Genomic DNA, 11,255 nt, shown 5'->3' with positions numbered 1-11,255 from the left:
CGATGGATAAACATCACTGTATTTAATCCTCCATTATACCCAACATCGGATCCAGTATAACTTACTTCCCCACCCCAATACACTATAACGGGATAATGATCCATATTCTGCAAATACAAAGTAATAAACTTTCATTGAAGCATATCATCAAACACTTTATATGCATACAAACCAAATCCTAAAATTCAACTACAAATGTGTAAAATGTAAGCTTATATCATGAAAACAAGAGAATATAAATTACAAACAACGTATTTATAACTTCAATTGACAACAATAATGAACAAAAAAACAATTTGCATATTGAAAAAAAAATTAGGGTTGTTATTCATACCTTAAATGAGGTTGAAAATGATCTACTACACAAGGAAAGGATGGGAATGTAGTTGACTAGTTTAGTTGAATGAGAGGAATTGTATATTTGAAGTAAATGAGAGTGAATAAATTTTTTTTTAAGCAAAAACAAGAGCAGCAGCCACGAAGATGCAAAGAGGAATAAGAAATGCAGTGAACAACTCGAAGCTGATGTTTTGTACTGCTACAAAACCGCCACTTCAAATGGCGGTTTACCCATTTTTTTTTTTATAAAAAAAAAAAATAAAAATTACCAAACCGCCATTTCATCTGGCGATTTTCTTCAATTCCCTAAACAAACCGCTACCTCAAGTAGCGGTTATATTAAAAATAAAAAAATAAAATTTTTTTCAAAATAATCCTACGTGGACGGTAAAGTGGGAATTACTTTCCCATTTTAAGGAAAGTGGGAATTATTTTTTTATTTTGCAATATTGTGGGAATTTCTTCCTTTTAATGACAAGTGATTATCAACTTGTCAACCTCACTTGTTTCTTGTCTCATTTTCTAATTTAATTTTGCTCTTTCACTATATTTCATCCATTTTATAATTTATGCGAAATGAGTGGGACAAGGGAATAAAAATTTAGCTATTCTTGTAAAAGGATCATTTTTCGATAATATGATCTCAAAATAAGGATGCTTAATTTGTATTAGTTGGATATTTTATAGCAAAAATTACCTAGAATAATCCAATATTTTCACGATTTTTTCACAATAATCTCACATATTAATTAATCATGAATAATTTTAACTTTATGGGGTATTTGCCTAGAGTAAACATGAGTAATCGGATGACTTGCTACAGTAAATAGTTTACCAAAAAGTAAACTAAAATTCGGCAAAAATTTTGAAAATTTTACATAAAAAATTTTGAAAATATTTTGAAAAATTACTTAGAATAATCTAACTTTTTCATGATTTTCCTACAATAATTTCACTTGATTAACCATAAATAATCTCAACTTTATGGGGTATTTTTCTAGAGTAAATTCGAGTAATCGAATGACCTGTTATAGCAAGTTTTAATTTAAAAAAAAAAGATAAATTAAAATAAAATGTCGAAAAATAGTTAAAAAATGTTAAAATATTTTCATAATTTTTTATGTAAAATTTTGAAAATTTTTCTCTAACTTTATGCTGATTTTTAGTTTACTTTTTGGTAAATTACCTACTATAGCAAGTCATCTGGTTACTTATGTTTACTCTAGGCAAATACCTCATAAAGTTGGTATTATTCATGGTTAATCAATAGGTGGGATTATTGTGGGAAAATATGAAAAGATTGAATTATTCTAGGTAATATTTCAAATATTTTAATTTATCTTTTTTTTAAAAAAATTAAACTTTGCTATAGCAGATCATCCGATTACTCTAAGCAAATACCTCATAAAGTTGAGATTATTTACGGTTAATCAATAGATAAGATTATTATAGAAAAATCATGAAAATGTTGAATTATTTTGGATAATTTTTGTTACTTTATAATTAGTGAGATTGCTTTTCGATTCTAATAGTTCACTATCTCCTTTTATAGATCTTTTACACGAGCTAAGAGTTCACTTAGATCATCTAAAATAGAAAAAAAAAAAAAAAAAAACTTGATAGTTATTGTGTGTTTCTCGAATCAACCACACTTTAATACTAAGAAATTTAGAGTTTGTATTCACAGGATAACGACACTTTCCAATATTTTTAAACGTAAAAGAACATATGAAATGATGATGGAGATTCAATTAGCAAATAGCAATGCAAAGATTGATGTAAGCAAAGTTATGCTCATATCATGAAATCTTCATCCATTATGAACAAAAAAAGTTATGTTTTGTAATTTCATTGAATGGCAAATAAATTTAGTCATTTACACTTTGTTTGAATTGGAGAAACTAAAAGAAAAGATAATGTTAGAACATTAAAGTGATCAATTTCTACTTACAAGTTTATAATCTTAAATAAATTAAATTTTAAAGTGATAAATTATATATAAAATGATCAATTAAATGATCAGTTATAACTTTTAAAATAAATCAATTTTGACCTTAAATTGATGAATTATTAATCGTATATTGTAAAATATTATAATAATTGAACTGATTAGTTATTAGTCTCACAGTAAGACAGTCTCTCACAAAACCTGCTATTTAGAAATATATCTACCACTTTATATCACATCCACACAATTTAATTCTCTACACTTAACACAATTCGATGCCCCTTACATTTATTCCAAAATTCTCACTTTGCTTAAAAATACCTCATTCGAAAATGATGCAAATTATTAGGCAAAGTAGTGCTTCATCAATCCTAATTAAATGCAACACCTATATTTTTTAGTTTTTACACTATTCACTATTCATAAGTTAACAATGTTTTTAGTTTTTCTTTACTAATTTGTAAAAAATTATATAATCTAGAATAATCTTATTTGATTTGACTAAAAATATAATTTTAATTATATGTGACAAAAAATATCAATAATTAAAATATTAATTTAAATTGCATAAAAATTCTAATATTTCATTTAAATGGTATGGAGAAAATATGTTCATATTTTTTTCATATTTTTAATTCCAAGCAAAGTGTAGACTTAGATTGAGGGTAATAATCCCAATGATACACGTTTATATTTTTAGGTAAATATTAATTGTTTTATAGTTGGTATATTACTAATATTAGTATTGTTGGCACCTTTATAGTGCTACTTGTTGGTCTTTTTCCAATCTTATTTAATTATTATATATTATTTAATACTTGATATATAGAAGTATATTTCAATAAAAATCAACGCATACATGCTGGTTTTGTTTCCCAACTCGACTCCACCGTTTATGGCCCCTGGTTTTCCCTCCCATCTCAATGACTATGCTTATTTATTGTTTTCCATTTTCTCTTTTACTTTTCTTCAATCAAACACCTGCTTCTTCATCTGGGTTTTCCAATTCCTTCCCACAGATATACATTACTGTTTGTTTCTGGGCACATCATTACATACCCACAAACCTACCCTTTATATACTACTGTTGTTTCTTTGAATTATCCAAAAGAGAACAATAATTGTAGTACTAGAGATGAAAATGGAAGGTGGTTTGGTTGAGCATAGGAGAGAAATTGTAAGGGGTATTAATGGTAAAGTTATCAAGAAGAAAAAGGAGATCAAGAGAAGATTGTGTTCTTCTTCTTCTTCTTCTTCATCTAATACCTTAAGAATGGAGAGGGAAGTTCCGTCAGTAACATTGCAACAACTTTATAATTGTTGCAAATATGTTTTTAAAGGTCGTGGGATTGTTCCTCCTCCTCAAGATGTTCGAAATCTTTGCAACATTATGGGTAACTTTCTCTTTTCTCTTCTTCTTTTAGTTGTTGTTGGATATTACTCTTTGCAACATTTAAGGGGTTGATTTAAACACAAACAAAGAAAAGGGAAAAAGGGTATTTTAGTGGGTTATGTAGTTAAGGTGATGTCCTTTTAGTCGGAGTAATTATAGATTTTAATTTGGAATAATATATGTAGCAAAATCATGAGCCGGAGGGAGTATTACTCAATGTCACATGATTCTTCGCTGATCTCCTCGCGAATTGGAAATCGTAGAAAAAACGAATTATGGTCGACTTTGGGCTATTATTTCCCAAATTTGAGCGAATCGCAAATTCAAAAGGTGAATTAGCTTGCGAATCATGTTATAGTGGTATTACTTTCTTTGTGTAGTTGATTTTGAACTTTATATGGGTAAAAGGCTTTAAGGTTAGTTGGATTATTGTTTTGTTATCATGCTGATTTTGAACATTAATTTAACCCTTTTTCTTCTTGATTCCTTTTCTTTTTTGTTGTTTGCTTGTTCTATTTTGGTGAAGTTTCAAGATTGAAATTTTAGTGTTAGATATATTCATGTTAAGTTCTTCAAAAAGAGATTTCTGCATAAATATCTTGTATTGTGGTGCATAATTGACTAGTCAAATCAAGCTATGGGAAACCTGTTGGCCATGGTGGTTTTAGCAAAGAAAGTTGAGACTTGAGAGTACATCAACATGTCAACATGTGTCTTGTTTTAGTACTCCAATATGGATAATTCTTTTGTTGTTAAAGAACAATGGCTTCCTACCTTGCCCCATACCCGATCCTATCCTATCCTAATTTTAGAGTTTGGGTCAAATTTTTGAGACTCGATAGCTATGGGCCCGGGCCTAGAAAAATAAATGGGTCTCGGCCTGAGTTTGAATCTAGGTTCTTCACTCTTTAAACCCGGACCCGCCTATACCCACTCTAGACCAACACCAAGATCCATACCTAACTCATTATCCAACTCATAATCAATTTTAGACTCAATGTATATATATTTGGATTCTTTTTAGACCTAGATTTGTTCTATATATTTATTTTACACCTAATTAGACTTAAAAAGTAAGAATAATTACTTTAAGACCCCTTAAGGACCCTTAAGAATCCAGTTAGGATCGTGGACCAATTAGACCCGACTATCTGGGTATGGGTCCAAAATTTTTAGATTTTATGGGTCTAGATCCAATTTGTGCCCATAGAAAATAAATTGTTTTGAGTCATTGACCATCCCTACTTAGATATTTTATACAAAAATTAAGAAATCATAAATATACATGAAAGCAAGAAGTTCACCATTGATCTTTGATGATTGAATAATAATCTTTAAATGTTTGAACCTCGAACATTTCAAAGTGAAACTTGTAAACATATTTATTTTTATTTTTGAATATTGTCGTTTTGGCAAAAGATTTTTCCATTTACCTGAAAAGAGATTAAATACAACTAACATGGAAACCTTTCTCGCTTAATTTCTTTTTGAACATTGTTTAGAGTCACTCTAGTAACTTTTTTGATACAATATTTTCCCACTATAGGGCTTTAGGTTATAATTATCTGCCATTTGTATTAAAAATAAAACCAACACAACACTTTCAAGTTTCACAAAAGAAATACAAAAACAAGTATAACGACTGTAAGCTTTTATAATTTTTGTATTAAAAATTTAAGAAATCACAATTTTAGAAAATGAATTGTTCAACAAATGAATGCCTAATGCCACTTATTTATAGAAAAGGGGGTATCAACTCATCAAATTTTTTGAGTAAATCAATACAACACTATAGGTATTTTTTTGAAGAATAAAAAGTGAAGACCAATTGCTAAGATATTATGTAATTGGGGTGCCCTTAAAGCAAAAGGGAAAGTTTTACTAAATATCTATTATACTATGGCTACTAAATGGATCAAATTGTTGGATGTTTTGAAAATTTCATAGTACGAAAATAAGAGTAGCCAAATGCATATGAGTGGGCAAGCCTTGAGGGATTTAATTCAAAAAAGGTTTTGGAGTTGCAAATATTTAGGAAATGATGAAAGATAAATCGTTTTAGAAGGTTTGAGTATTTGCAAAGATGAGGTATAATTCAACCGGTAACGAAGATATAAAGTTGAAACATAAAAGACTTGAAGAGAGCGTGATTTGGAGGGCATAAGTGAAAAGGAATATGAAGAGTTTAGACTTACAGGTTAGATGGTAGAAATTCGAAATTAATGTAGAAGAAAAATTCATTTGGATGACAACTGAAAATGTTCTCTCGCTTTATGTTGCTGACTCCGAGATTAAGGTTTTGGCATTGGCTCTTTATTTATTTATATATATTATTTCAAATTTAGGAGTTTAAAATAAATAATTAAAATAAAACAAAAGTAAGTAAATATTTAAGTTCATTAATTTACAGGGCTAGCGAGGGACGACAATTGGCACATGTCTAGAACCATCTTGCATCTATATCTTTTATCAACTTGTTTTCAAAAAATTTTGTCATAGTATTTCACTACCAACTAGTTTTGGAATCTTAGGTGAAGTTAAAATCAAAACTAAAATCATTACCATTATCATTATTTAATATCATTGATCAACCGGGGTATAAGGGTTTTTTGAAATGAAATACATGGTTTTTCACAAATAAGATGACGTTAGATTGGGTCCTTAAACTGATCTAGATAAAAACTACTGAGTTTTTCAAAACTGTGAGCTTTCATTCATTGATTTATGAAACAAAGGAATACAATTGACAACATCAAGTTGCACCATGTAGGCATGTAATGGAAGTCAACCTTATAATCTTCTGTCATGTAGCTGATTGGCATTTTGTGGTATTGTGACTTACACAAGCTATACGTTAGTCAAACCCGGCTGATCGAGAGAGTCTAATGAGCTCTTTCAAAACAAAACTGAGAAAAATCATAGAGAAAGTATCGGAGACCGGAGACGGAGACTTTCTAGCCATATTTCATCAATAATTTCAGTGCTAATGTGTCTCCATCAGTTATATGTGACATTGGTTTGGGACTAGTTATAGACATCATTCTGGAAAAGGTTCACATGGAATTTTTTTAGATATATGATATGATGTAAGTTTCGTCTTTTGTGATGACTTCTAGAGTTTTGTTGCAATCAATATAAATTTTGGATGAGGATCATAGATTATATATGGCTTGATGCATATTTTACTTGTAAGATCAGTTAGCAAATAAGCTGCCCTAACGCATACAGTTAAGATTTGTTCAGCGTGCGCCAGCTTAACTTTGATTTGATCATTTCTTATGAACATATTGTATTTAAATGCAGATCTTTTGAAACCTGAAGATTTTCGACTGAGTAAGGATCTTCCGTTTTTCATGTCTGGAAATTGCGTCAAAGGAAATCCAAGGGTCACTTACACCACAGTCTGCAAGTGCCAGAATTTTTCCGTAAGTCCAATGTTGTCTAATATGTTTCCTATGCCAGACGATACTTGAATTGAGGGGCTCTCTTCGATTACAACCTCCTTGTGATGAGGGTATTGGTCATTCTCTTCTTTCCCCCCCCCAGACCTTCCTTTGGGCGGGACTTATTGGGATGATGATGATGATGATCAAAATTATATTAGCACATTAAAAGTTGCCAAAGTTGGCTTGCAGCATCATGCCCATGTTTTTAAACTTCAACATGAAAATTACAATGTCGACTTATGATTGTCCGATTTTTTTGCAGATGGTGCTATTCTTTCTACCAGCATCGGCCGTCATTCCCCTCCACAATCACCCAGAAATGACTGTTTTCAGCAAACTGCTTTTAGGTGAAATGCATATTAAAGCATATGACTGGGCTCATCCGATAGATGTGGAATGTGAAAAACAGCCTTCTTCGAGTAAGTATTATTGTCTTAAAACTCATTTTTCCTTCTCCCCCTCGTTGTTTTGATTACATTCTGAATTCCTGACAGATTAAATGGATAATTTTTGCAGTGAGGCTAGCAAGATTGAAAGCTGACGATGTCTTCACTGCTCCATGTAACTCATCAGTCCTGTATCCTACCTCGGGGGGCAATATCCATCAGTTCACAGCCATAACACCTTGTGCCGTTCTGGATGTCCTTGGACCACCGTACTCAAAAGAAGATGGTCGGGACTGTAGTTATTACAAAGAAATACCCTTCACTTTGAAAGGTAAGTTTTATATTGTTTTTGCAAGTATTGTTGAATCGAGGATGCCTTTAATTGTTACTTGCAACGTTGAGTGTAGTTGAATTATCGAGACTTCAACCGGACTACTCATTTTGTCTAGCAACTGAAATATTATCTACAACGACAATGCCAAAGTCTTAATCCCAATAGATTGGGGTTTGAACTTTAATATTATTAAACACCTTTAATTTCACGATATAATTTTGGCATTATTAATTGTCGCCACTTTTTTAATTGGTCGCTACTCCTTTTGCCTTTTTGCCGTTGGACTTTTTCTCTCTAAACTAAACTTTCTCAAGTTATTCTCAACTAATCGAAAATGTTGAGATAATTAATCTTATAAACAATTTTGCATTTTTTCTCAGTTTGAATGAATTTTTAATGGGTTATATATTTTTAATCACCCACTTTGCAAATGTTCGGAGGCGGGGGTCTCGCTTTTAATTTATATATTATCGAATTTCATAGTTATTTAATTTTTAATTAATATAAGATATAAGATGTCATTGTAAAAAAAATAAATTTTCAATTCTTTATTAATATTATTTTAAATTTGATGAATTTTTATTAAATTTATTTTTTTTAAAAGAGCCAAGTCCCACAAAACTTACGACTGTATTAGGTACAATCTCACATTTTGTGCGACTGCACAAAACTTACAATTGGTGCGATCGCATAAAACATGTGACATGATATTTTAAATTCGAAATTTTTTTTTATTAATGTCGGAAATAATGCTAAAAAAGTTAAAATTGTATCTAGAACATTTACATAAAATCATATAAGTTGCTTTACATTGAACAAGCGGTGAATTTGATAAACCGAGAAAAGAGAGAGAGGCAAAATTGGAAATTTTTTGTGAAAAAAGGTGGCGACACAAAGAAAAATGTGACGACAAATACAGAGCGGGTATATTTTTTTGGTCTAAGTTGCTGTTAGCTAACCTGCTAAACTAATCATCCTTCCAATCCTCTATTCTATCTATCTATTTTTTTTAGCTTTCTGAACCTTAATGGTACGGGCTAGATAGCTTATACCCAGATGAAGTAGCCCTCTGATTTTAACGAAATATCTCCTTAAAAAGTCTAGGTGGGTACTTGTTTGCCCTCATCAGGTATTACAGGACATTTGAAACGTAGAGTGATAAGTGACGATGATCCAGTTTTTGCCTTTTTGGGGTCCATCTGTCCATCAAACTCTTTTATGGGCAATGTTAATTCTGAGTACTCTTTTATTGTCCATTGAATCCAGACCCATATTGTCAAGTGGAAACATTTGTGAAATCCAACCCATGTAGGGTAGCTGACTTTTGTTCTGCACATATTCATGACTTTTCTACAGAAAAAGGGCCTACAACATTCTATTCCTTGGGTAAAGAATTTCTTTATGATTTTTCTGTACCAAGAGGACTTAAGTTAACACCTACAAAGTTTATCAAAAAACCAATTCAACCAAAGCTTAAGCTGATGGTTGAGGCCCCATGATATGGATGTAGACATGCAGCACATGTGCTCCTTATATATGTCACTAAATATTCCACTTTAAATAAGGGGTATTGAGATTCGAACCCATGACCTCTTGTCATGTTGGCTCTGATACCATGTCAAGGAACAACTCAATCAAAAGTTTAAGCTGATGGTTGAGGCCCCAATATACGTTATATACTTTAATACTATTCCTTGACGCTCAAATTTGGACAAGCTTGTTAATGGATGAGTCGTTGAGATAAGTCAAAGTATGAGGATGGAGGGATAGGGGGATTTTAAACCGCCTTTTGGAGGGCATTATTATGCATAGTTGCACATCTCCATGATAATACAACTTGAATCTACCACAAAGTAAAGTTTACAATCTTAATGGCCTCTTTTTCGTGCCATAGATATTTGTTAATGACAAGGATGGTTTTGAGCTTATGCAAGATGTCTGACCGTTCAAGGCCCTCTAAATGAAGGGCCTCTAATATTAGTTACGTTACATTTACTTTAGTTATTTGTTTTATAGTTTCATAATCACGAAAAAATGTAAAATAAACCAGGCGGCACCCCTGATTGCATTTTCCTTGCCATTTCTGTCTTCTTCGGCTGGACTGTTTTTCTTGTTGAATAAGATGTAGCAAAGAGTGATCACAAGCGTGTAAGTGATGCGTTTTAGACTTACTCTCTTTTGTGTTTGTTCAAACATTTGCTACACGAGCAAATAGTTTCAACAACAAACATTAAGTTGTTTTTGTGTAGATGCAATTTTGCCATGATATACGTGCTATTGTTTTCTTAACGTTTAGAATTTGTGGATGCAGATGAAGAATTAGCAGAGCTAAAAGATGACGGGTACTCATATGGATGGTTAGAAGAGATAGAAATACCAGAAAGCTCGAAAATGGACGGGATAGTGTATTTAGGTCCTCGTCCTCAGACTAACGACACTACCTGCTAACTAGATTGTGGGTAATTTAATGGTGTTTATGCTCCTCCACATTCGTTCGTTGTTTGTTTTCTTCGCTTTGCTTATAGGGTTCTTTCTCCCCCCACTCTTCGATGTAATGCTTGCTTTACTGTTGTTTCCGTTTACTTTTGGGGGCAAAGATATGAGTTGTTCAAACCACAGGCTATATGATCTGATGATTGTGCGTTGTACATACATGATCGAACAGGACTGATGCTTCTTTTTAAGTCTGCTTTTATGTTTAATTGTATTATTCCCGCAACCAACTTTGTAGCGTCGTTTTCTAAGGATAGAATTGCTCTTTATCGATGTTTAACATAGACGTTTCAATTTGGGGGGCTCTTAGCTTTAATTGAGCTTAGGAGAATTGCTGCCGAGATGGGCTCTGGCTATACATAATTCACTTCCTTCGTTCTTTTGAATTTGCTACACAACATCTAAAAAGTAGATAACCATAAACTGAAATAGTAATGTTTTATATATTTACAAACTACAAGCATTCAAATTTTAAGTTAAGAGGAATACACAATAGCCTATGGGTCATGCCTACATCTCATGATAAGGGCACATGTTCTTTCTTTTCTTGCATACTCATGACTTGTATTACAACTATCTACAGGTTGTTTGGTTATTGGTATTATTTGAATATAGTGGAAATGAGTTTTTAATTTGTTGTTATTATTATGTCATTCCTATGATAATGGAAGTCCTACCATTTAATACTAACAAATTATTTGTGCCTTTGACCTTCACTTACTGTTTTACTATATAGTATTCTCTTTTACATTACATGAAATATTGTTTCATTTATGGAGCAGAGGAGTAAGTATACTTGTGTCATGATCCAACGAGATGCGGTTATAGATTGAGATCTTACCAATTCCATTTTGATTCTCGTGAGAGGCGGTATCTTTGAAAGATCATCTCTAATTGGATCGGTCTATTATATATT

At 31.7% G+C, this 11,255-nt stretch overlaps 1 protein-coding gene across 2 annotated transcripts; it reads left to right on the top strand.

The window, feature by feature from the left end:
• The first annotated feature begins 3,115 nt into the window (after positions 1-3,115).
• LOC130804494 (plant cysteine oxidase 1-like) lies at positions 3,116-11,144 on the top strand. Of its 2 annotated transcripts, XM_057668951.1 has the most exons (6): positions 3,116-3,681; positions 6,984-7,105; positions 7,389-7,545; positions 7,643-7,843; positions 9,897-9,994; positions 10,158-10,295. In XM_057668951.1, the coding sequence occupies exons 1-5, from the start codon at positions 3,423-3,425 to the stop codon at positions 9,965-9,967; spliced, it is 810 nt and encodes a 269-aa protein (XP_057524934.1). In that variant the 5' UTR covers positions 3,116-3,422; the 3' UTR covers positions 9,968-9,994; positions 10,158-10,295. The 2 variants fall into 2 exon arrangements, with proteins under 2 accessions (XP_057524934.1, XP_057524933.1); XM_057668950.1 differs by lacking the exon at positions 9,897-9,994 and having other exon boundaries at positions 10,158-11,144.
• Positions 11,145-11,255: the final 111 nt, after the last annotated feature.

Source organism: Amaranthus tricolor, chromosome 17 (genome assembly GCF_026212465.1).
Source record: "Amaranthus tricolor cultivar Red isolate AtriRed21 chromosome 17, ASM2621246v1, whole genome shotgun sequence".
Lineage (NCBI taxonomy): Eukaryota > Viridiplantae > Streptophyta > Magnoliopsida > Caryophyllales > Amaranthaceae > Amaranthus > Amaranthus tricolor.
This window is presented reverse-complemented; position numbering and strand designations above follow the sequence as displayed.